The sequence below is a fragment of the Pezoporus wallicus genome, unplaced genomic scaffold (genome assembly GCF_028554395.1).
Source record: "Pezoporus wallicus isolate ANWC-B61680 ecotype Strahan unplaced genomic scaffold, APGP_CSIRO_Pwel_v1 contig_7506, whole genome shotgun sequence".
NCBI classification, from domain to species: Eukaryota; Metazoa; Chordata; class Aves; order Psittaciformes; family Psittacidae; genus Pezoporus; species Pezoporus wallicus.
In genome coordinates this window covers 640,448-665,573 of record NW_026637546.1, presented here as the reverse complement: position 1 = coordinate 665,573, position 25,126 = coordinate 640,448, and the positions used below count along the sequence as shown (strand labels likewise).

Genomic DNA, 25,126 nt, shown 5'->3' with positions numbered 1-25,126 from the left:
TCCTCAAGTGTCCATATCTGTTGTATGAGGTGATTGTTTACCACACTTGAAATAAATTTATGTGATAATTTCAACTTCAGCTTAACATCTTAACATTACTTTCAAATATTCTTAACACTTTACCTAATCTTATCTGACATTTTTATATGTTGGTTTTGGGTTTTTTTTTGGCCTAGTATAGCAATAAGATCAAGAAAAATTCAGTTCTTTAAGCATGTTTGCTTTAAGCATGGCTGGCACTGTGTAGGCAAGATTTTTTCTGAATTCTTCTCTCCATTCCCTTTTTCTAATACTAGCTTCTAAGTTTTCTTCTGATATCCAGGCTCACAAAACTAGTGTGTTTTCAGTTACTCTTTCTAGTTACGTAACACCTCATGAGAATGTTGTAAAGGCATGATTAGTTATCTGCAGATCACATTTATGAATACAAAGAAATCATAAAACCTGTCCTGAAAAGGAAAAGATGTGTTTAATTAACACAAGTGTTCTTGTGATCTGCTTTGTATCACTTAGCTGCTGCTAAGTTGTCTCAGTTACCTCAGTAAAAGCTAGTTATGGAGTAATGAACTTGACTGAAAATCATCAAATGTAGCTACTTTTTATAGCTGCATTTAAAAAGTATTTAGAAGATTATGGAAGGGGAATAACTGCAAAGGACTTGGTTTAAAGTTTCAGGTATCATTAGATAGCCAGGGGTTTCCATGGTCCACTTAATATTTGCCCTTGAAATCGTTTTATCCTTTTCCAACTGCCATTGTAGCGCATGGACATGGACCGTCGCAGGGAGGATGCAAGAAACCCCAAGCGTAAGCCCCGCTTGATGGAGGAAGATGAATTACCATCTTGGATTATTAAGGATGATGCTGAAGTTGAAAGGCTTACATGTGAAGAAGAGGAGGAGAAAATATTCGGAAGAGGATCCCGTCAACGCAGGGATGTGGACTACAGTGATGCTCTTACAGAGAAACAGTGGCTGCGGGTAGGTTATCCCTTTTTTGTCCTTCACAGTTGAAATTTATTCATTTGTGTTGTTTCTTTTTCCTATTTGAAGACTGCAGTTGCACCAGGAAGAAAAAGCACAATATTATAGTCAAGGCCTAAATATTCTTGTTATTCAGCTTTTGCTGCTGTGTTGAAGGCATAAGTAGATTTTAAGCTGCATTGCTGAAACTTAAGTCAGTGTTATTAAATGCTGAATCAGGATAGTTTTTTCATGTAATTATTCTATTGCCATGAATCTTGACATATTTCTTACATCTTAATTCCATAAGTGCTGTCTTAAAGGTGTATCAAGAATGCTTTCACAGTGAAAGAAGACCAGTGATCTGGGTATATTACAGCTTTCTGTGCTGCAGAAGCTTCATTTTGTTACTGTTTTTAAACACCTCTTAAGAATTTGGAAACTTTGACCAGTCTTTTTTCTCTCATACTGTTTCATATCCAAGTCCTGAGCATTTCTTAGCTCCATTGAGATTAAGACTCTTGATAAATGATACAAGAATTTAAATAAAGATTCTAAACTTAACTCACACCAAATCTGTGATTTTGCTGTACTTGAAGATTTCTGCCATTCTTCTGTGAAATACACATCTGATGAATTCTAATGCATGTACTTTTTCAGAATGACAGTAATGGGTGGTAAGGACATGAGGATTGATTGTTGGAAAGTCTTTTCAAAACCAGGAAATCTGTTTTTAACATATGTCAACAACTTTGTTTGAGATATGGACAGTGAGACTGATGCACCCTCAGCAAGTTTGCCAGTGACACCAAGCTATGTGGTTTGGTTGATACGCCAGAGGGAGGGGATGCCATCCTGAGGGACCTTGATAGGCTGGAGAGATGGGCCAGTGAAAGTGTGCCAGTGTTCATGGCAGGTTGGACCGGGCTTTGAGCAACCTGGTTTAGTGAGAGGTGCCCCTGCCCATGGCAGTGTTTTTAAACTGGATGATCTTTAAAGATACCTTCCAACCCAAATCATTCTGTGATTCTTTGATAATGTTATGATTTCCAAAAGATATCGGTAAAATACTGTATGTGCAAAACTAGTCCACATCGATGGACAGAGGTGAGTTTTGTCATAACGTAATTACAGACCTAATGCAGCATGTACAGTGTAGGTTTTGTGTACAACTTACTACAAATGCATAGAAATCTTACCTACTTCCGTTATAAATGTGATGATTTTGAGAGTGCATTGTGCAAAACTGTGCTAAGAGCTAATTGAGTTTCTGCTGCTGCTTAGGGAGCAAGTTTTGCATTATACATCAGCTGTAAGTCTAAGCAAGTTTATGAAACTGCAGTAGTTTGGTACTTGGTATTTTCAAGTAGTCAGTGGAGAAGAAAGACCTAGAAACATAAACTTCTATCTCGAACATTTACCCATTACCCATTACTCCTACAGTGGAGTTGATAGTGTACATCTACTCAAGGTCATTTTAAGCTAATTATTTTTAATGATGGAATACTCTCACTATGGCAACATACACTTCACCTTTGGCTTTTATGGTTTTTGTCCTGAGTTGTTTATGATGTTTGCGTTAAGCACTTCACTGTCAAAAATGCCAGCCCTGAAATATCATCTGATCCATCTTCCTACTTAGGGTGGAATCAGCCACCCCTGTATCCTTTATACTAGATATTCATCTGTTCTTTAAAGCCTTTCATAATGGTGAATTTAGAAGGGGAGTGTATTTACCTATTCAGCTTTCCTTTGTATTTAATCTGAATTTTCCTCTTGGCTTTTAAGCCAATTACTTCTTGTTCTGATCACTCTGGTCATGCGGAACAGGCTGCTGCTTTTCTTTTTTCAACATTTCTGTGTGTCTTAGAAAAGATGTTTCATTCTTCAGTCAATTCTTGAGGTTAACAACCACTGCTCATTCATTCTTCTCCCATAATAGCAGTTTTCTAGATCTCTTGATTGTTTTCACTGATTTCCCCTAGCTGCTCTATGTGTGACCGACGCATTTCTACAAGTTTGGCCAAAAGCTAGGCGACAAAATTCCAGGTGCAGTGCCATTTCAGTGAGGAGGTGGAGTTCTCTTGCATAATTTCTAGGATAATTATGCCTTATAATTCAGTATTTCATTTTTTTAACGCTAAAGGTATTGACTTATGTTAAATTTTTGATCCATTATAACCCCTTAATCCTTTACTGTGGATCTACTTCCTGGCCAGATTTTCAGAGTCATGTTTTGTGTAGTTGATTTTTCCTTCCTAGTAAGAGGATTTAACATACGCCCTTGTTGAATGATATCCAAGTTTTCTTCACCAAAATTACTCGGAATTTTAAGCCTGTCCTCAGGCGAACTCCTGGCAAGCTTGGTGTTCTTTGTAGATTTAGTAGGCATACTTCCTATTCTGTCTTCCTGCAGACACTTAAGAGCACTGAAGAACACTGCACCATTTAATAAAGAGCCATTAAGGACTATTGAGGAAACAATTTCTTACCAGTTCTCTGTTTTTTTTCATGGCAGCTGTTTTCACTGCTTCTGAGACTGTTGAGTGAGGTCAGGTCAGAAAATTTGCTAGTCCAGATGATACATATGCTACCCCTTTTTCAACATGGCTTGTTATTCTGTTGAGAAAAGTTTTCCTTTTCCTCCCTATTCAGTTGGTAAGCATGTTCTCAAATTAGCTAAGCTGAAGCTAAATCATATTGCTTCACAGTGCATTGCAGTCACTATTGTGAGTCTATTGTATATATACTTATATTTTCAGGTGAACTTGGGAGTATGTTGAAACAAATGCAATTGTAAGAACTGTCTGTACTTTTAGACTTCAGAGGAATTATAATGTACCACTGCTTATGCAGGTTCAGAATTAAAACTCCAGTGGCTGGATACTGAAATCTTAGTCGAGTTTTCTGTGGTTTTTCATCTTTATTTGCTATGTGTTTGTATGTGTGTGTAAAAGACACACAGAAATGGGAGTTCTTTGTCACACCCATTGGCCTCCCACCACCATCAGTTTCAGGTCTTTGAGAGTGTGTTTTTTTCTGTAGTACATTCTCTGGAAAGTATAGAAAAAGTGGTAATAGTCTTGTACATTTTCAGTGGAATCTTCGTAGAAACATACAAAATTGTGGTAGATAATTGATGATCGTTTGTAACTTGTGGTTTCATCACTATAACCTGTAACAATATTATGAATTAATTATTTTGTGTTAACTTGGATGCAGTGAACTACTTAGGTCAGTAAAACTGCAAAAAAGGGCCAGTAAATTCTGAATTAAGAATAGTACATTAATTCATAAAATACCCTTTTACCTCATATTCTGTATCATGCACTCTCCAAAACAGCTATAAATGCTTCTATTTTATTGCAGTGTACAGAAGAATGAGATTTATGTACTAGCAGCAAGTGATTCCCTTCATTGTTTCTTTTGCTATGGCTCCTCTTACAGCTTTATAGCTGCCTTCTCATGGGGTTTTCTGGAGTAAAACTTTGCATTTCTGACCAGTAAGTTGGTTTCATAATACCGATATCCAGTCCTCAGCTGTGTCTTTTATATTATGTGTCTTACGGAAGTTGGTTAGATCTCTTTGTTTCTGAGGAGTTTTGCCTCAGTCAGCAGCCACAGCTCGGACTGTGGTGATCAGCTGCCTGCTCCTTTTCAGTTAGATCCTTATCCCTCTGTTGATGCACCCAACACTGAAGTATTTAGTTAAGGTCATGGCAGATCCCCACAGAATCTGCCACACATCTCAAGGTTTGTATGCACGCATGTATGCTGACCAAGTATACCAGCTCCCTGCTTGCTAGGAGGTCAAGTACCTGAGTTTGGAAGGAGAAGACAAAATAATTACAGAAGCCAAACCTGTGAACAAACACAGTGTTCAGTAAGATTGTGCTGCTGGCCTGAGCAACCTGTAATTCTGTAACAGCCTCCCAGGGAAGCTGTACGACACAAAGGGCTTCATCACTAGCTGTCGCTGCAGCCTGCTGTTCTGTAGCTGTTGGCATGACAACCATATTTTCTAAAAAAAAAAAAAAAAGCCAAAAAAAAACCAAACCAAAAAAAAACCTCCACAGAAACCACACACAAAAACACAAAGGAGGAGTTTGCTTCCTGATCCTATGAAGCTTTTGTAATCTTGAAGTATTTCATGCTTTATAGCAGGTTCTGTCCCTTCACCACTTCTAACAGGACTGCAGAATACTTTGCTGGATCCCATAGCGGATTGTTTTATAGAGGAGTCATCTACTAAGGGCTCCATTGCTTAGGACAGGCTTCAAGAATCTGAGGATTTGTTTGAGTAGTTACAAGACTCTTAATGAAATTGCACCTGGATTCAGCTTCTAACTCAATTTAATTGCTGCAGAGGTGATACGAATGAAGTTTTCTTCCCTAGTTGTGCAGTTTATTTGAAATAGCTTACCATGTTCGCCAGGGAAAAACTCGAGTCCAAAACAGTGTCTCATTTGCCTCATGCAGACATGCAAACACATCAGCTATTGTGGGCTACTTGTTTTGCTGATATAAAAATTGTAAGTGAAATTCTAGCATTTGGTCAGTTTATTAAATTTAAAGAAAACCACTGGTGGTTTTCACACATACAGAATATCTGGTGAATAGTTTTTAACAAAACTGTGACATAAATTTTCTCTTTTGTTTCTGTTTGCTGATAATGTGAATGTGTTGTTTAATAAATCTAAACGCTAAATGTGTTTTCAGCTGTTTTCCTCATCAGCTCGAGCGCTGCATAAGATTTTGCTTGTACATACTCTCTAATAGTTAAGAATTAAATCTGGCACCAGAAATAGTATAGCTGGGCCAGCTTGTTAATACAACTTGTCATGAATTACCGAATGCTTTTCAGTTAAGTTTGTATTTTCTGAGAAAGCCTCAATTTTATGTATACAACTTTAGTATCAAGACTAAGAAGATATTTTAAGACATGGTTTGGTAAACTTTGGTAGTGAAGTTTAGTCTTACAGTAGTCTTAATTAAATACTGAAATAGCGGTACAAAAAATCAGCATTAGATTTGATAATTATTTTACCTTCACTTTTCATCTGTTGGTTGTTAATTGTAATGGAGGTTTTTTATGGTCTATACTAGGGACTGGGATTCCATGAAGGAGGAGAAAGTGCATGTACACTATACCTCTCCACCCCTGGTTTTCTTTCTTACTCCGCTGTAGCATTTCTGGTTACAATTGCAAAGTTTCTGACTTGCTGCCAAATCTGCTTAACAGTTAAGTATTTGCCCAGGGCATTTGAAGAAAATTGCTTTCTGATCTAAACTTTGCTTTGTAGTGTTGAAGTGCAAGACCAATTGAATTTGGTGAGCTCTAGGAAAACAAGTCACATCTAAAAGACTTTGTCACTGAAGGCTTAAAAAGTCCACCAACTCAGGGTGTTGTCTGTTTTGTGACAAGCAACCATCAGAATGCCCCAGGTACTATTCTAATACGCAAGTTGAGGCTTGCAAGTTTTATGCATGGGGAAGCTGATTCCTTGAAGGATTAGGAAGTTGGACATGACTAAGGTCTCACAAAACCAAGCCATGTTATGTTCTGTTACTGTCTTTCACACCCTTTTCAGGAAATTCTGTTGGGAATCTATTCAAGAAAAGGAAAAAAGGCTACTTTTAACTTGCAGAGACATTAAAACTTGTGAAGCAGTTTAGATGAAAGGGGCTTTTCATGGCTCTTGATGTATGAGAGGGAATTTAAAGCTATCTACCTGATAGCTTTGGTTCTGTGTTTTGGCAAGACATGTTTGTTTGTCAGAATCTAGAGGCAGGATTGAGAGTATTAATTTTGGAAACTAACAGTGTGCTTTGAAATATCTCTTCAGTATTTGAGAGATACTCTTAATAAAGCAATTTTTAGTGTTTCAAAAATAGTTTTTGTGTTAGAAAGACCTCAAGTCAGGAAGTCTGACTACGTATTTCAAAGGAGTAGCTATCAGTAAAACATCCTGCTGTATTTTCATGTGATTCTTTTTTTAGTCTGTGATTTTGTCCATGTGATGTTGCATGTAAAGTAGCAAATATTATTAACACAATTCCGATTGAAATTGTACATGTATTCTCCCGTACAAAACATTAGTATAATAGTCTCATACAAACACCCTTGTGTATTTATAAAAGATTTGATCAGTATAGTTAACATTAGCCTAAAATAAATTGCATTTTCTTTCAAATAGCTGTACTTTTGTGAAGTACCATGTTTATGTAGCCTGGCAATCATGAGCTAAAACTCTAGATTTCAGCCATTGTTATATTATTACTGTTTCAAATGTTAAATTTTGCATGAAAAAAAAATCAGCCGTGTGGTTAAAATGCCCACAGTACTCTTTGTGTGGAAGGTCAAAATTCAGATCAACTTCCAAAACTGAAACAAAAGCAGCTATTAAATACTTTACAAAATCCACAAAAAAGAAAAAAAAAAGTCTGCATTGAAAGTTTAAAACAGCATTGTTGCTAGGGGCATTTGGCAGCAGAAAGAGAAGCAGTAAACATTTCAATACTTGGTCCACTGTACTGTTATGTTCTCTGACATGCCTTGACAGTAATGATGATAGGTCATATGCAGTAAGAGATATTTTGTCACCTAATCAAACTTTTGAATACAGGTCATCTGTGTAGGTGATGGGAAGCTTCACAGCAGTGTTTTCCATGCAGCTGGTGCAACAGGCAGCAGTAATCCTTTTGCTGTATCAGTGTACATACGCAGAGCACTGCTTCTTTTATAGAAACACACAACTTAAATGAAAGCAGTATGTCTCTTCTTGCATGTAAACAAATATGGAAGTAATAACTTATTAACTATGAAAGAACAGGAAAGTTTCAGACTACCTGAAGAACTCAGCCTATCTTCAGCATGTCATGAGTGAAGACTTCACGTAGTTTGCTTCCTTTGGCAACTGCAACAGTATTTTATGAAAGACAAGGTAACCAGTAACATGAAATCCTTGTCTCAATATTGGGAAGCCATCCTATATAAGTGTTTATTAGTGGTCAGATATAAATGTGTTTCTGATCAGCTTTTGTATTCTTGATCTCCTTATCAGACTGGGAGACAGTAAATCATAGGAATGTTGTAGAATTCATGGTGGTTTGTTTTTTTTTTTAATTTGGGATCTGGTCTTTATTGTTGAGTATTTTCATGACTTCACTGCAGCTTTACTAAATTGTCTTAAATTTTATTTGTAAGTTTATTTGTTTTATTAAATCCTAAAAAATGGAAATAAAAAAGTATCTCAGAAGTGGGATATATCCCTCCAGTAAAATATTTTAGACCAAAGAAGGAAGACCTGGAAGTGAAGCCCACAGTAAAAACTAAGCCATAGCAACCTCAATTTTATTTTCATTCTAAATGGTGAGATGACAAGGAAAATAGAACATCTGTTGTAGGACACAAAAATGTTACGCTGTTCACCAAATTCTATGCTAATTACTTTAAAGGAATTTAGGAAAAAGAGAGAAAAGTAATCTCCCCTTGACACCCCTCAGCAAAGGTAATTTTCTCATGCATTTAATTTTCCTTGCCCCCTCTTTTAAGGAAGATATGTACTTGGTCAAGAAAAAAAAGCTTAACTGGAATACTGATTGTCTTACAGTACCTTTGTCATGGTCTAGTGGGAGGTGTCCCTGCCCATGGCAGCGGGGTCAATAATCTTAAGGTCCTTACCAGTCGTGACCATTCTATTATTCTGTATTTCTGTACTGTCCCCTACACTGCTGAAATAGCTTTTCCTGAATCAGAATTCTGGATAAGTCACGGAGAAAATGCTGACAGAAATAAAAAAGGAAGAAAACATTCCTCTTCCACTGTTCCTCACTGAAAAACCTAGTCACTAAATGCTCCAGAATCATGTCTATGCAACAAACATATGCATCTCTGTCATACAGAAGAAGATAAAGGGGGAAAAATGAGGCATCTTGTCATGATAGATTTTACTTCAAGATGGATTGCTTGTGAATCTGAAGCCAGAGAACAAGTATCTTCCATCAGCTTTTTTTCTGTGCTGGTAAGAAATGCATGTAATAGATCATTCACAAATGGAAAGTCTGTAACAGGTACCAGGGAAGACTTGTTGGCAGTCAGAGCCCTCTTCCCTAAACAGAACCTTTCCATGATTAGTATGAAATAATGCTTCCTACTTAAGTTCCTTTCAAGAGGTTTTCTTGGATTTTCTGCCCATCCATTTTACTTAAGCAAGCATCCAGCACCTGTAAGTATCAAAAACGCACACAATTTAGCTTTCCTTATCAAGCTTGTTGACAGGTTCTTAGAAGTCTTCATCTTTATTTTTTGATCTGATTCACTGTTAGCAAGGGATACTTGAAGATATCAGGGCTTTCTGTACAAAAGAAAAAGCGTAGCCAGTCATGACTTAATAGTTTTGTTTATAAATCTTGTGGACAAAAGCAAATATACAAAAGTAAATAGCTATTTTTATATGTCTTGATTATATCCACTGAATATTCATACATGCACATTAAATAATTGATAATTTTCTCCAGAATATTTGAATTTACAGTTTAAAAACTGAGTATAACTATATATATAATAATAACTTCTCAAAAATCCCCACATGCCATGGCTCAATCTTAGTTATTTCCTGTTTTGTTGTCATTTAGTTATTTGAGGTTACAGTTGCAAACTATAATTAATTCTGCTAAATTAGTCTTGAAGGATAGCTTTGGTCATATTAAGTGTATTTCTTTATAACTGTGTGTCTGTAAAGATTGTTATTTTTTTCCCCATAAATTTGCTTGCAGTATTTTCATAAGTGATAGCCTTGCAGTGTCTTTCTTTAGTTGTATTCATTCAGTCTGTAAATTTTGCTTCCAATTATTTTTCCAAAGATAACTGCAACTATTTCCAATGCCAGAATGTTAACGCTGTTTACTCTTTGAGTCATCAATATGCTGTAAGGTTCTGAGCAATCTGAAGGCAATCTGAAATGTGGAGGATACCATCTATTTCAGGTATATGAAATATAGGTATATATGCTGTTATAATGTTCATGTCAGAATATATTTGTTTATCATCTGGCAACTTTCATGCGCAGTATTTCAGAAGTCCACAGTATATTCTCCTCTGGTCTTGAATGAGGGAATTTTTTCGGTGTGTTTAGAAACAGGCTATTACTCCACGTGACACGAGTTGTTCAGTGGGTAGTCTAGCCATCTAAAAAGAAGGTGGGAAGATTTAGGAATAAAATGAACACAGCCCACAACAACAGAACAGTTGAGTGAGAAAGAATAAGAGGTTGAAATCGATAGTTTCTGGCACAGAATTTGTTTGGATTCTCTACCACCCAGCCCCTCATCCCTCCACTGCCTCTTTCTGCTGCTCCTAGGTTAGGTTGGTTTCTCAGATCAGAAGGGAAGCACTGAGGATAAAAGCTTTAATCCTGTATATGGGGCACTGATATCTGGAGGGAAGGGGCCAAACCATCTTAATGTTCATTTCATTAAGATAAAATCAGGGAGGGATACAGGAAGAGATCTTGTGTTCTGTTTGTTTCCCATTTAACCTGAACATACTTTCAGCATTATGAGGAAGACTTACTACATGGTTCCACTTTTATTTTGTGGGTACTCTTTCTTTGACTATAAGTTGTATTAATAGCTTTTGCTATGCCTTAACTTCCTCTTATAACAATACTGTAGTTAATCTTCAATCAAAACAACTGTTTTACAATGTTGTCTCATTGCAATCTTAGAGACAGGCTTTAGACACCAAAACTGATTTTATGCTGAGCACCCCCATTGATTCACCGTGTTGACCACACTTGGATCGCCTGATTCTTGTAAGATGAATTCAAAACTAATATAAAACTAACAACTGTTGAACTCATGATACAAAACCCAGAGGTATAGCTTTTAGTAGTTACTTAGGTCCCTAATTCTGTACTGAAAAGGTGCTCAGTTATGGTGCTGTGTCATGCTCCCAGGAAGTGAAGAATACATCTATAATGTCCCACTCTTCAAATGGGGAAACAAAACAGCTTCCATTTGATCTTTGCTTTCTTTCTATGGTGGTGGTGTAGCCATATCCGTGTTCCCTACTTCTACCTCAAAACACCTAATTTTCTTTCTGAAGAGGAAAATGTAGTTGCAAGCAGCCATAGGAAGGCCAGCGGTCTCAGAAGTAACTTAAGAATTGCCTTCTAAAAAAAAATCCACTTTTGGATTGGGGGGGGGGGGGGGGCACTTCTTTTTTGAGGAAGGCAGTTTGTCTCTTTAATCTGTGGTCATTATGTTCTTTCTTAAAAATTCTTGTGCTCTTAACTCTTTAGCAAGGAAACTGCTTTTTGTACGTGGACCAGGATGCAGCAATAAATTCAGAAAAGCAGGAACATTTTGTCAGTACTGGGCTTAACACTGGGTCCTCGCACCTTCACTGGCATCTCTGTCTTTCATGAGGTTCCCAACCCTCTGCAGAATTTGATATTAAATTTTCAGAGCTTTCTTTCAAAAAAAGTAGTCTCCAAAATTTATTGTACTCGTGTCCTGTTTCCTTAAGGGAAGGAAAGTGTTAAATTTTTATTTGTGTACTGTTTTCCTTGACTCCCTTACTGTTCACCTCACTAATCCAGAGGCATTTGAGCATGGGAGATGTCTGTGCTATCTGGCAGTCTTGCACAGCCCATCATCTGGAACTGAGAGATTTGTTTCTGGGATTTGTATCATTATCGTACTGGTGAAGGTTTGGAAGGGCATTCTTTTCGGTGTGGCACTTCAGCCTAGAATAGTAAGCTTTTCTAACAAAGAGCTCAGTCAGATGAATTAGTTTAGTAAATACTTTATTGCTAATACACACATGCATGGATCATATCTCTAGACAAAGGCACTGAGCATTAATTTATCTTCTGATAATTGATTTATGCGAGTTTTTTTTAAGCCATTTTAAGCCATATTTTAAGGAAGCATAAATCATACAGGTTTAGTTTTAAATATTACTGTTTATATGCAAAATATTAATTTGCACTTGAGAACTAATGTTAGGAGCCACAATAACAAGAGTTTTGGACTGCTGGTATTGTCACACTGATTTTCAAGTGGTGTCACTAAAAAATTGAGGAAAACTGACTTTACATTCATGGATGTAAATTTTGAAAGCTGGGTATAGTAACTGATACATTACTAGCTAAGTAGACAGTTAAGTATTGGTTTGCAGATCTGTAGTATGTTAAGAATTAATTTGCTATCTGCTAGTCGCTAATTTTGAGAGTGCAAGAGTATATATGTTACTTTACTTGGATTTTAGGGTGGGTTTTTTTTTTCTTTACTATATTGCTATATGTGATATTTTAAAAAACAAACAAAAAGAATTTTTACTTTTATCTTTTTAGTCCTCAGGTTTTTTTTCCAAAATATTACTGAATGCAAACAAGGATTTTATGCAGAATTCTAAAATAAGATGTTAGTAAACTTTCAGGGCAGCACCACTTTTGGGTTTTGTCAAGCAAACAAAAATACAAATATATTTTAGTCAAGTGAGTAGCAGTTTTCTGTGAAGGACCGCAAAATGTTACTGAAGTTTCAAAACAATAGGTTAATTTGGTTTTTGGTTTTTTGGCTTTTTTTGGGGGAGAGGGTGTGGGTGGTGTGGGGCTTTTTGTTTTTTTTTTTCTTCTTAATTTCTCACAAATCAGAGTGGATTTTTTATCAGTGTTAGTAAGCAAAACAGGATCTGTTCACTGTGGAGCAATAAGAATACATTTTCTGTAATAAATGCATTTTTAAAATGCATGCAATTTATTTCAGCTTTAAAATAGTACAAGGAATTGTCTAATCGTGCTGTTAAAATGCTAACAAGAACCAGTTACTGCCCAGCTAAAAATCTAATTTGGATGCCTAGAATAATAAGGGGAGAAATATGATAAGTAGTCGTCAATATTGAAGCAGGCTGAAGGAGGAAGGCTTCGGGCCTTGTTGTAGGTAGAATGAAACAGCAGATTTGAGTATCCACAATCTTTTCAGTATTAAATTTTCAGTAAAATAAAATTACTTGTATATGAAAACATAGCCTTTCCCCAGCTCTCTTTTTTTTCCTGATCAGCTGATGAAGAGACTAGCAGCTCGCTGCTTTGCTGGCTTGTTAATTTTATCCCCACTAACTGTGATTTCCGATAGTCGGCCTGCTGATAGTGGTAAGGTAAATATCCTTTTTCATTGCCGTCCTGAAGATTCAGTAGAACTACATCACAGGCATGCGTAGGTGTGTAACACATCAGAAGTCAGTGTTCTCTGTATTTCAGTGTACAACTGAGTACTAACGGGGAGCAGTGACATTAATTGACAGCCTTGCTGTATTTATTATTAGCTTTTCTTGCTTCTAAGATGATGCAGAGAAATTTCCTTTTCTTAATCTTTAGCTGCAGTGGTTTGTAGTGGGTGTCCAGCTTTATTCAAATTAATATTAATGAATTTGTGTGCAGATTTCTCTTTTTCCTTTTTTTCTTCCTAACTCATCAGATCTCAAGCTTCCTTCATAGTGGTTAACTGAACGATGTAGAAGCATGATGTAAATTGTCTTTTGATTATTAAGGCCTAGTTTCAGGCTGTCCCTCAGGATTCTGTGTTCGTGTTTATTCTGTGGATTTGCACGTTGGAGGATGCATAGGAAACCGATTTATAAATCCCACTGGTTTTAACATGCCAGGTTGTTTTGTGTCGTGCATGAGGTTTTGTTCACAAAACGTTTTTTTCAAGAGACATTGTGCACAATTGAGAAAAATTATGTCTGGGCTGTAATCACTCTTTTTATATTGATTGTTATGCTCACATGATCATAAATATTAGCCATGTTTAGTGCTGTGGAGAAATGAAGGTAATTGCTTATGATTAGAGCTCTTTCAGCTACGAGAAAGGATTGATTAGCATTTGCATGTACTCAAGGCAATATTGAGAGGCAAAAGGGACAAATATCAACATCAGTTATGTTCTGAGAAAGCATTAATCAGAAAGCCTAGTTTTAAGATTTTTTCCTTACTTTTGTATCTTTAATTTCAGTTCTCTTATGACCCAGTATTTCTGTTTATTGTCTTTTATTGGCTAGCCCAAATCAAGAAAAGTTCAGCTTCTTGCTTTTTCACATAGATCTTGTAGTGTGTGAGCAGGTTCCCTTTATTTGTAGTTTGGCTTTTTGTAGCAATTTTTTTTTATCCCTCTGCATAGTGCTGCTGGGTCTGGTTAAAAGCATACATTCAGGTAATTGAAATGAGTGTCCATTGTTTGTGACTCTGTGTGCAGTTTTGTTTTCTGTTTGCTTTTCTTTTTTTTTTTTGCAGCCCATGTTATGAGTGCTTTTTATAGTAAAACACTGTACTGTCAGTGCTTCTGCCTATCTGTTGGTTACTATGCTGGTTACTATACCATTTTAGAAATGGTTTTAACCCTCATGACAATCGGGAAGTTGCTTAAACTATTCGGAAAAGAGGAGTCGTTACTGCATGAAGTATCTGTGTGTTGTTTGTGTGCACAAAGAACTGTGTGTGATCTGCCTTTGGGAGCTGAGTGCTGTTTAGACTGTCCTGTTAGAAAACATGTGAGATCAAAGTCTGTTTTGCATGGAACGACATAAGCCAGAACTGCCACTGACATGAACAAATGAATGTTTGTTGTACATTTACTGACATAGTACCACGGGCTGTTATTGTGTGTGAAACTGATTTGGTGTGGAATTCAAGGTTCAGATACACATGCATATATTTAGATGATAATGGACTTCTCAGAACAATTTAATATTTAGTGTCTCTTTGATTGCCAGTAACTCAGTTTCTTCTTGTACTCTTGTATGTAAACAAGCTCTCTTGTTTAGAAATAAGCTGAATATTTTTAATTGAATTATCTGCATCCTGTGGAGTTGGGGTTTTGTTTTTAATAGAGATTGTTATTTCCCTTTGTAATATCTCTTTTGTTTAAAAATCATACTTTTTGAATCCATGTTTGTCAGGCAATTGAAGACGGCAACTTGGAAGAAATGGAAGAGGAAGTCCGGCTTAAAAAAAGGAAGAGACGAAGAAATGTGGACAAAGATTCTGGAAAGGAGGAGGGAGAGAAAGCAAAGAAAAGAAGAGGGAGACCTCCTGCAGAGAAGTTGTCACCCAACCCACCCAAACTGACAAAACAAATGAATGCAATCATTGATACTGTGATAAACTACAAGGATAGGTGAGCTTGCAGATGATCTCTGTTTCATGTGCTGTCTCCTTCTGATGGTATTTCTCTGTGCGTTTTTTAATGGTTTCATTTTTGTTTTCAGTGGTTAGAAGGGTTTGCTGAGAGAGTATTTCTGAAAAGTAATTCTTCTTAGGGCCAGATCCTGTAAGTCTTAATTTTTGTAGAGTTTTTTTAAAATATCCATCTGATAGGAAGTTGTTGAAACTCAAAAAAGTAGTCACAGAGCTTCTGCTTAAAAATGGAGTCACTCTGCTCAGGAAGTGTACTTAAGAACGTTTAATTTGAGTGTAATTTTTCTTCAGTTTAGTGGTGCAGTGTGTGAAGATTTATCTTTTCAAGTACACGGCTACAGATTTATTAATGCAAGATAACATGGGTCTCGTTATGACCGGAAAGACTGTCCAAAAAATACCAGACTCGTATCATGAGCCTCTGAGCTGCCAAAGTTAAAACTGAGCATAATTAGTTGTCCACAGCTGAGATGGAAGCCTGCTCGTCAACAAGTTCCTGGTTTTAGCATGACAAAATGCTGAACTTCTGGACCTTAGCAAAAATAGTGCTTCTAATGTGAATACTTCAGTTTTTCAGGTTTTCAAACTGAAAATCATCTATACTTCATGAGGAAGAAACTGAGAATTAGTTAATAGCATCTTGAATCAGACTTGTTTGAGGAAGTTATATTTTTTAACTCATATTTGTCAAAAATCAGTAAAGCCTTCATGTTTACTTACCCCTTCTTTGCTGTACATTGAATAACTTAATTCATATAAAGAGAAATCACAAGCTAAATGAGTATTAAGGGCATTCAGAGAGAATCAAGAAGTATTTGTGTTAGGTAACAATATAATTTCTGCATTTAAACAGCTTTCAGTCTGTCACATAAAATGGCAAGTTGCTCTCCTTCCTTTTCTGCAACTCCTGTTCTGGGTCTGCTTGTACAAGTTTAATTCAGGGTGTACGTGGCAAAGCAGACAGGGCTGGGATGCCTGACTTTTTTGGCACACAACTGTTGAAATGAAGCATTCTGTGATCTTTGGCCTGTCTATAGAGTACATCAAAAAGTTTATTGCATCAGAACAGTATTCACAGAAGCAGATAGGATGAGCAAGAAACTGACTACAAACTCAGTGTACACAGCTTGCTGTGAATCTGGACTAACAGAATAGCTGAGAAGGAAACAGTGTTTAAGTTCACTTATTTTAGTCAGGGCTGCAAGGAATCATCTCTTCATTTTGTATCCCTAGCCTTAATATTTCTCCTGAAGCCAAGCATTTCTGATCATGGTGCCTACTTCTCCTTTCTAAAATAGCAAGCAAAGTTACTTCTTCTAGTAGAGTTTAGCTACTGATAATTACTGGAGAAGTTGGAAGATTTTTGCCTCTCACTTGCGCCCCAGGAAGTTCATACCTAAGCTGTGTCAAAGTTAACAACTGTGCTATTACTTAGTGATAAAGTATCCTGTTGCCTCACCCGGGAGCCCACATTTACGCAAGACAGAATTAGTTCCCACTCTAAGAAGTGTATGGAGCTCTGTTCTGTTAGGAATTAACAATGACTGTTAAACTGAGTTCTCCAGTGTGATGAGCTATACAGAAGAGTTCCAAGCGTCTGTATTCTGATTTTTGATTTTTTTTTTCTGAGCTTGCATCAAACCACCCAATCCTATGAAAACTGGGATGTAACAGAATTGCAAATTTAGACATCAGGAAACTTTAATATCATAAAAGCTATGGGGTTAAGTTTGTTCTGGAGTTTGATGAACATTTTGAATGATTTTCAGCTTTAGGATTAAGTGGGTTTTAAGCATTGGAACCCCTCAGCTTTGTTGGGGTTTCATGTTTGTTCAGCTCTGGGCTTTTGTGTGTGTGAAGACAATTGGGGCAAGTATAAAGGGACAGGTTTATTGAAAGAAAGTAGGCCATAAGCTTCATCTGGGAAAAAGGAAAAAAAAAAAAAAAGTTTTTCATGTATTTAGTACTTGAATGCTTGAAATCATCTTTGTCATTAGCTTAGATTTTCAGTGCTAATGGATGTTTAATCTCTGTTTTATGAAAGTCCAGAGGGCTGATCCAGGCCACAGAGAGCTGATTTTGTCCCAGAAGGTAATCAGGGAATACCCATGCAAAATCTTACTGACTTTGTCTTGCATAGCTTTGTTAAAACCAATTCTTCAGTCTTTTGTAAGTTTTGTTGCAGTTAAAAAGCCAGCAGCCAAAAAAAAAAAAAAAAAATAAAATAAGGGAATGCATTGTTAACATTTGCGAGAATCTCTGTGTGCTTTCTCTCATGCTTCCCCTGGCTTTGGAGAAGAGCTCCTTGTAAATGCAGAATCATTTCTGTGCTCTGATTAAAACCTTTCTTTTTTAAAAGAAACATTTTTCCATGACCCCCACAAAAATCTAGAGTTCCAGTTATGATGTTGTCACAGGAAAGGACTGGCCATATATATGCCTTCATTAGTATCTTCCCTTGTAGGCATTTGGGGACAAGTACAATCTTTTCCTTCCTTATTTAAAAAGCATCCAACAAAATAGGCTGGGTTGCCTGTGTCTTGGAAAGCTAGAGGATACAATAATACAAGGAATAAGCTCTAGTAAACTCAAGTTTGATCTACACAGTTATTATATAAATGTCAAATAAGATTAAAGACAAATTAGCAAAATTTGAGGTAAATGTTCAGTTTAGAGAAATGGAGCATATAATTCTTTGTAAAGGAACTTCAGAGGTAGATAGCCAGCTACTTGCAAATGCCAGTAAAGAACTCCATGCAAGACAGTGAAGTTAGGGTGAAGTCAAATTACTGTTTATTTCTGTCATGTCCTCAGTGCAAAGGACATGCTTTTTATTCAAGATTTTCTTCAGATTTTCCTCTTTTATGCCATACTGTATAGGAACTCTACTATTTCCCTTTTTTCTCATTCCCACATCTGAACGTGGTACTGATTTTAATGCAACATTCCATTAACAATAAATTTAATAATTCTTACAGACCAATTTATAGCTACAAGCTGTACAGAACCAAAGTTCTTTCTAGAGAACTAGGAGTACACCAAAGGAGATAAACCTTAAGTATTTATGCTGAAATTTGACTTGTCTGGCAGCCTAACTGCATTAGTTTCTTGGAATTCTGATAACTGAGGTGTTCCCCTTGAAATAAAGGATGTAGTAAAAATGGATATGAGCACTGTGAAAATGTTCAACTGTTTGGATGCCTTTGGTGTGAGAGCAGTTGAGGTCCTTGTCAAGATGACAATACTTGCTTCTTGCAGACTGCTTCAGATGACAGTATTGGGTGATGTGCTTTAAGCTTTTCTTCATGTTGATAGACATTTTTTTATCATATCTTTGTGTTTATCTCTGTTTACCTACAACCAAATAGATGTACCTCAATTTGAAGATTTGTGGGGTATGCACCTCAAATCATTATGAAGTAAAAATGCTTACTGAATTCAGTGCTACCTTTTTAAAACTGCACCTGTGCTCTTACTACTCAGCTTTAAGTATCATACTGTAAAACATATTGCCAGTTGTAGATACAGAGCAGTACTACAGATGCAGAGCCTTTTTTTTTCTCCTACACTGCTTCACCGTCATAGGTGAAGCTGAGTTGATCTAGGTTTCACCTGTAATGTCTTAGAATGGAGAATAAATCTGTAATGAAGCAAAAGTAAGGTAGAAAAGGTGGTCAGAATCCTCTGGCATCTGATCACCTGATGGAGTGAGTAGAAGATGTCTCTGCTCACCCATAGCAGGTCCCTTTGCAGCCTTGTACTTTGTTGTAATCTTGCAGTGTGCAACCCCTGTTTACAAGAGAGTAAGTTGAAATGCATCAGTCCAGCATTATTGTCACAATTTTTTTCCAGTTCTGATGCATTTAACCTGTCTTTCCTTTCCTCTAAAGTTAGGAATGCCCATAGAAATGGATAATCGCAGAATCATATGTGTAATATGTATGTTATATTATGAGAAAGCAAAATGAGTTTGTATGTCAGTTTTGTTTGTATCAATTTGGAAATGGTGGCAATTTTACTAGAGTTCAGTGTTCTTTTCGTAATAAGGAACTTGTATGCCAAATTTGAGCCCCAGCTGTTGATTTTGCATCATGCACATGCAGACTTAGTCCCCCAAACTATCTTTGTTCTCTTTTGAAGCTTTACCTTTATTTCTTACTTTAGAGGAATACAAGCTGTAAGTGTAGCTTCCCTTCTCTGATTGTTGAAATTAAGTGGAGAAAAGGAATGATACTTCATACCTTGTAATCCTTCATCTTCCCTACAGTACACTGTCCTCTTTGGCATTATGTTGAGTTTGACAGTTCCTGTCTAGGTGCCAGTTTGATGCTACTGCTAGTTTGCATTACCTTTGTTTAGATAGTCACAGCTGAGTTCAAGAGTCCCAGGGTGCTGGTAGCTTTAGTATATACAGTGATTTTCATTTATAACCAGCCTTTCTCTGCTGTTTGTGAGACTTAAAGTAAGGACATGCATGGTGTATTGGCGAACTTCACAAAGCCTGCTCCCCGTAGCACGTGGCCATCGACCACATTTTAATAAAGATGATAAGAAAATTAAAGGTTGTGATTGTTGTGCCCTGTCTGTGTTTCCTGCTTAGCAAGAGACTTCCCCTCTCTGTGGTGCCTAGTATTTTAATCACTGCAGCATTAAAGCCAAAATGTTTACATTTGTGGCCATAGTATTCTTACAGAACATAGCTCAGTGAGAGAATTTCTTTTTTCGTTATATTAAGTGGATTTTATTCAGACTGTTTCCCCATGTTTCTCGAATTGCCAGATTTTAACTGTTGTAAAATGGTGAGTGATGTAATTAGCCATTGCTAATCTAACTAGTAATTAATTATGCCAAGTGGTACTCTTGAGTATTCAAATACACAAAGCAAATAATTCTTATTTATAGCCAAACCAGAGTAATGGAATACACAGCCTTATGTCAAAACCAGGAATTATATTTTTAAGTATTTTGACCCACTTCATTTCAATGATAGGGACAGGTCCACCATGTATTATTGCAGTCAATTCCAAAAAAGAAAGAACTATTAAATACATTTGATGAAAATGACTCAACTCCCTACATAGCTGTGTTAGTGTTGGAAGTTGTTAAATACCAAGGAACCACCTTGTTCTGTGAGCTCTTCTAGTTCTCCTCCCATGCATACGCTTTTGTTTAAGGAGCGTCCTTGTGAGTTATATTTGATTAGGAGTTGTAATTTGCACACCATGGTTCTGATTGTGAGTGCTCTGACTAGGGCAGGACTCTCCATTCCACCCACTCTAAACTGAATTTCAGTATTTGTTAGAAGTGTGAAATTTGCCAGAAATGTGAGAAAGTCTTGCAGTTTCAGCTTCATAGTTGTCTCGTCTTCCAATCCAAAGGAGAAGGGGTGTCAATAGCAGTAATGCTTTTGACTGGTCAGTGGCAGCTTGCTTCTGGCCACATACTGCCAGGGAAAACAAACATAAAAGGACCCTTGTACAAATGAGGTCTAATTGTTCCTGCACTTAATTCCACTGAAGGTAATACTGATTAAATGGGTGTAAGCAGTTTGACAAAAATGACATAAAATCAGAAATACTGAGCACAAATACTTTTCTAAGCAAGAATGTCTTGAAAACTAGCAGTATTTTTGTATGAATATTAACTCACACAACATGCAAGAATTTTTCATGTGTGCACGCCTAGGACTAGCATGTGGAGCTGATGCAGTAGCAATGAACTGTCACTCAGCAGTTCTTTCACAGTTGGGTCTCTTAATTTATTCTGGTCCTTCTTCCCTTCAGCACATAGCCTCCTAGTTGCTAGGCAACCGTTAAGTGATTTTTACTGCGCATGATTTTTATGTGGTAGTTGTTGTGGTTATTATTTTCTAATTACAAAAGTGGAGATGGGGATTAAAATCAGAGTTGCATTAATAATTGCCAAATTTCCCCTGTTGTATTCAAGACACAACCATTTGAGATTATGTGGGAAAAGTTCACAATACAGTATAGATGCACATATACAAAGGGAGCAGAAGATAATATTTCTTTGTGAGAGGAGTTTCTATAAAAATGATAGGACAGAATAAGCTGTTATTGATCTGAGTAGACAAAACCAGGCTGTAGTCTTCTGTCTGTTGAATATTTCATGCCCTTAATGCTTTTTCTTTCACAGCCTTAAATGATTCTTGATAATTAATTGTATCAAGCAAAAGCTTGAAGGTTTTCTGTGACGTTCTTAGTTTAAAAGAATCTGTGAACAAATCACAGTTGGCTAGTTTTCCATCTTGAAAATAGGATATTGCTGTTTAATAATTTACTGCTGATATATTTTTAATATAAAATGCAACATAAGGGTGGGTGGTATATGAAAAAGGGCAAAAAATTACATAGCCATTAGATAAAAAGCTCTATAATCATCAGGAGCTTTTTTAATAGGACAAATATGCTGAATATGTTTTAAAATTTGATCAAAATTAGAGTATTTTTTTTGTATTTAAATCATTCTGTTTGTATTTAGGCTCTGAAGCATAGTTAAAGCAATACCAGCAGCAGTGGTTTAGTAATTTTTCTCAAACAGATTCTTCCGTTAAAGGGAAGCTGCTGAAGTTTAAAACACAGCAGTGATACGTCAATCCTTCTGCATAGCAAATCCAGCGCAAATTTTGGAAAGTAAGTTATCACACTTTTCAAAGGATTAGCTTACATCTGTATCTTATGTCAGTATATTGCACAGATTTGTTAAAATAACTTAAGTTTGTGAAATCAAGCACACAGATCAACAGGATAAAACAAACAAAAGGCTTAATGCAATTCCCTCAGGAAGGTTTGTTACAGTATAGTGTGTAATTGCATGACAGGGTGCTACCTTACTTTTTGTTGCTTTTCCAGAGGACCAGTGCCTTGCATGTGTACAAGGTGAATGCTGATCACATAATGAATGAATGGCTGAATTCCCCCTGGGCTTCTCTGTAATGCTCAGAAGGAGTCTTAATATTGTGCAGATACAGAACTTTTTTCACATTTTATCCTTACTTTACAAATGAGGAATAAGGAGTACCCCTTTTGGACACTAGAGGTCTGATTTCACAGAGTACTTAGAGTTCTGTAGGTTCAGAACAAATTTAATTGATCTCAGTTTCAGCTGTGAGGGTTCAAAACTTCTTTGGATTAACAAAAAAAAAAAAATACAGTCCTTGATTTGCAAAGAACTAGAAACACATGTTGATTTAGTCGGTCACATTGCTTTTCCTTACGTTGCTTTCAGTTTGTCTTTGAGAGTCTGAGATGAAGACAAGTTCTGTCAGATGGCATGAAGTAGTCACTCACATAGATCATTAACAAGGTTGGTGGGTTTAAACCCATAGTATGCACACCTCCCACTTCGGCAGGGGAAATATGAAAGTAATTAACCTTTTTGGTGTGACTCAGTACCAAAGAAGATGGGAGGTGCAGTGGCCTGAGTTCCACAATTACTTGCTGACACGAAAGAAATAGTAAGTCTTGGAATGACAATTATCTGGTCATTTTATTACTTCCTCTATTTCAGGGTGCTTCCCAAATAAATTGGTTCTGTTGGATGAAATCGATAGTAACTACCTCGAGTATGAGGTGCAGGTGGTCTTCAGGGTATCTAAGCGAACAGCTTGATGGAGTAGGTCACTCTCATCTTCTCTGACAGAGATGTGCAGTGCTCTCACCATGCAGGGGCAACACCCACAAGTGTGTACATACATGTGCCACAATCTTGCTGTAATCTAGGAGGCAGCCTGGCAGTTACTGCTAAGCAGGCAAAGGGAATGGCTTCTGCTGCTGCAAGTCAGACAGTTGTCAGGACAAGACAGAGGCTTAGGTTTGCATTGGGTGGAATAATACTCTAGCTGCCAGTTGGCACCCAGGCTGTTGGTTGGACAGCACTGATTAGCAAGCTGCAGTCAGAAAGTTTACGTTATTGTCCTCTGATGCAGGGCATATGAAGAACAGCAGTGTCCCAGGACAAAACGGAAAACAGTAAGAAATCTTAGATTAGATGATCAACAGCTACTTGAAAATGTAGGAAGTGAGGAAATTCTGTTTATTCTTGTTCATTGGTTCAGGTCCATAAGAAGAATAGTGTCTGCTCAAACTCTGATGCTGTATCAGACATCAAGAAATGCTTAACATATAGTAGGTACTCAACGACTCTCATAAAAGGCAGAGCAGTTCCATGCTTTTTATCATCCTTACCCTCCATGACAGAACTGCCTCAGTTAACCTTCGATGCAGTATTAGTTTAATGTGTCTGGTAAGATCACATATGACTATGGAGGGTAACGGCATGGGACGAGCTCAGGTGGAGACCAGGAAGTTACCATCTGAAGATGCAAATGAGAAAATAGGGAAACAGAGAAAGCTTTTTTGAGTATCTGTGGGAACAGGAATCATGTGAATGTGGGCTGGGAATTGGTTGTGAATGCTATGTGCCATGAATTAGTTCTTCTCAGGAGAGCTTTTTTCTGCTATTTTGTGAAAAAAATTACATACACATAGGATAAAAAAAAGAAAACCTGGAAGTGCCATCAACACATTGCCTCTCCAGGTTGACTTATAGCCATGTATTATTTGGGAAGCCACAAATAAGAAGATCTACAAAAGCCCCCAAAACCCGATTTGGAACTGTAGAAATAGCTGTAAGGGATGAACAATGGGAAATCTGGAAATCTTAGAAATTCTGAACACCTGTAAGCGATAGGCAATGTTCCTAGAGTATGAAAGGCTTTTAGATAACCCATCACTTTATTTCAGATGACTGGAAAAGTACAAATGGCAGTATGATTTTCAATACAGTTACAGGGATCTTTGCAGAAACCTAGCAGTCAGTTAATGAAAGTTACTATGTTTGTTGTTGTTGTGGTAACATCTGGTTAAGTCTGATAACAATCAGGGTCTGGTATAGTGGAAATCAGTAAGAACAAATGGTTTGCTATGACCGAAGAGTACAAAACGACTATAAAATGACCAGGAAGATAAACTTACAGTGACAGGAGGGATACTTGCTAAAAATTAGCTGAGACTAGAACAAACTGAAAAATGCAAGACTCTCTACTCAGTGAACTACTGTGGAATTCAGATTGAAGTCCTGATCCTGCTTATATAAAGCCTTCTACCCATAGGATCCTATGATGGTAATAAATTAGTTCAACAGCACAAAGGGTGTGTGTTTTGTAAGAAACTTCTAGTAATTCTTTACATTATGGGTTTGTTTGTCTCAACAGTTCAGGACGTCAGCTAAGTGAAGTCTTCATTCAGCTCCCTTCTAGGAAAGAACTACCAGAGTATTATGAATTGATTAGGAAACCAGTCGACTTCAAAAAAATAAAGGTAACCTTTTTTGGAAGTGGAGATTCATCCATTTCTATGTTATATAAAAGGGTGACTGTGAAGTTGCATTAAAACTACAAGAATGTGAATATTGCATTTACCTGTATTTGTGGCTTAGATTTTAAACATTGTAACACACCTTGTTAGGAATTTTATTTAGTGTATATTGCAGTATATCACTATAATTTCAAAACCAAATTAAAATGAAGCCATGTGACATGAATGACCCTCCAGAAATGACATCTCAGCGTCTTTTTTTCAAATACCTTATTACAAATCTGTGAAGTACATCTTCGATAAAAACGCACTGTTTGAAAAGTTTTAATGGTTTTAGGGGAATTTAGTCATCCCTAAACTAGCATCACGTCTTGGAATAGCTAAGTCAGATCCAAATGCAGTTTGTCAGATTGGATTTATGCAACTTGTTGCATATTAGGTAATGTTTTAACTGTGATTTTGATTCATGTCACAGCTTATTTTGTTTCTGTGCTGAAAAGAAGAAACTGTAACTCCTTATACCACAGGAGCTCCATTTCTGTTGCTTCTCTACCTTCTAGTTTATACAGCAATTGCTTAATTTTTTACTCTATTATCCTGTATATTTTCTTGAGTAGTATATT

The 25,126-nt window shown here is 36.8% G+C and overlaps 1 protein-coding gene across 7 annotated transcripts in view; it reads left to right on the top strand.

The window, feature by feature from the left end:
- Positions 1-25,126, top strand: part of SMARCA2 (SWI/SNF related, matrix associated, actin dependent regulator of chromatin, subfamily a, member 2) — a 110,598-nt gene that overhangs the window by 77,927 nt on the left and 7,545 nt on the right. For 6 of the 7 annotated variants that reach the window (XM_057406086.1, XM_057406089.1, XM_057406087.1 and 3 more), the window contains 3 exons: positions 761-979; positions 14,928-15,145; positions 24,401-24,506. In XM_057406086.1, the coding sequence (XP_057262069.1) occupies positions 761-979; positions 14,928-15,145; positions 24,401-24,506 (543 nt within the window). Of the gene's footprint in view, positions 1-760; positions 980-13,019; positions 13,128-14,927; positions 15,146-24,400; positions 24,507-25,126 lie in introns of those variants that run through there. The other variant, XM_057406092.1, reaches the window with a different exon arrangement.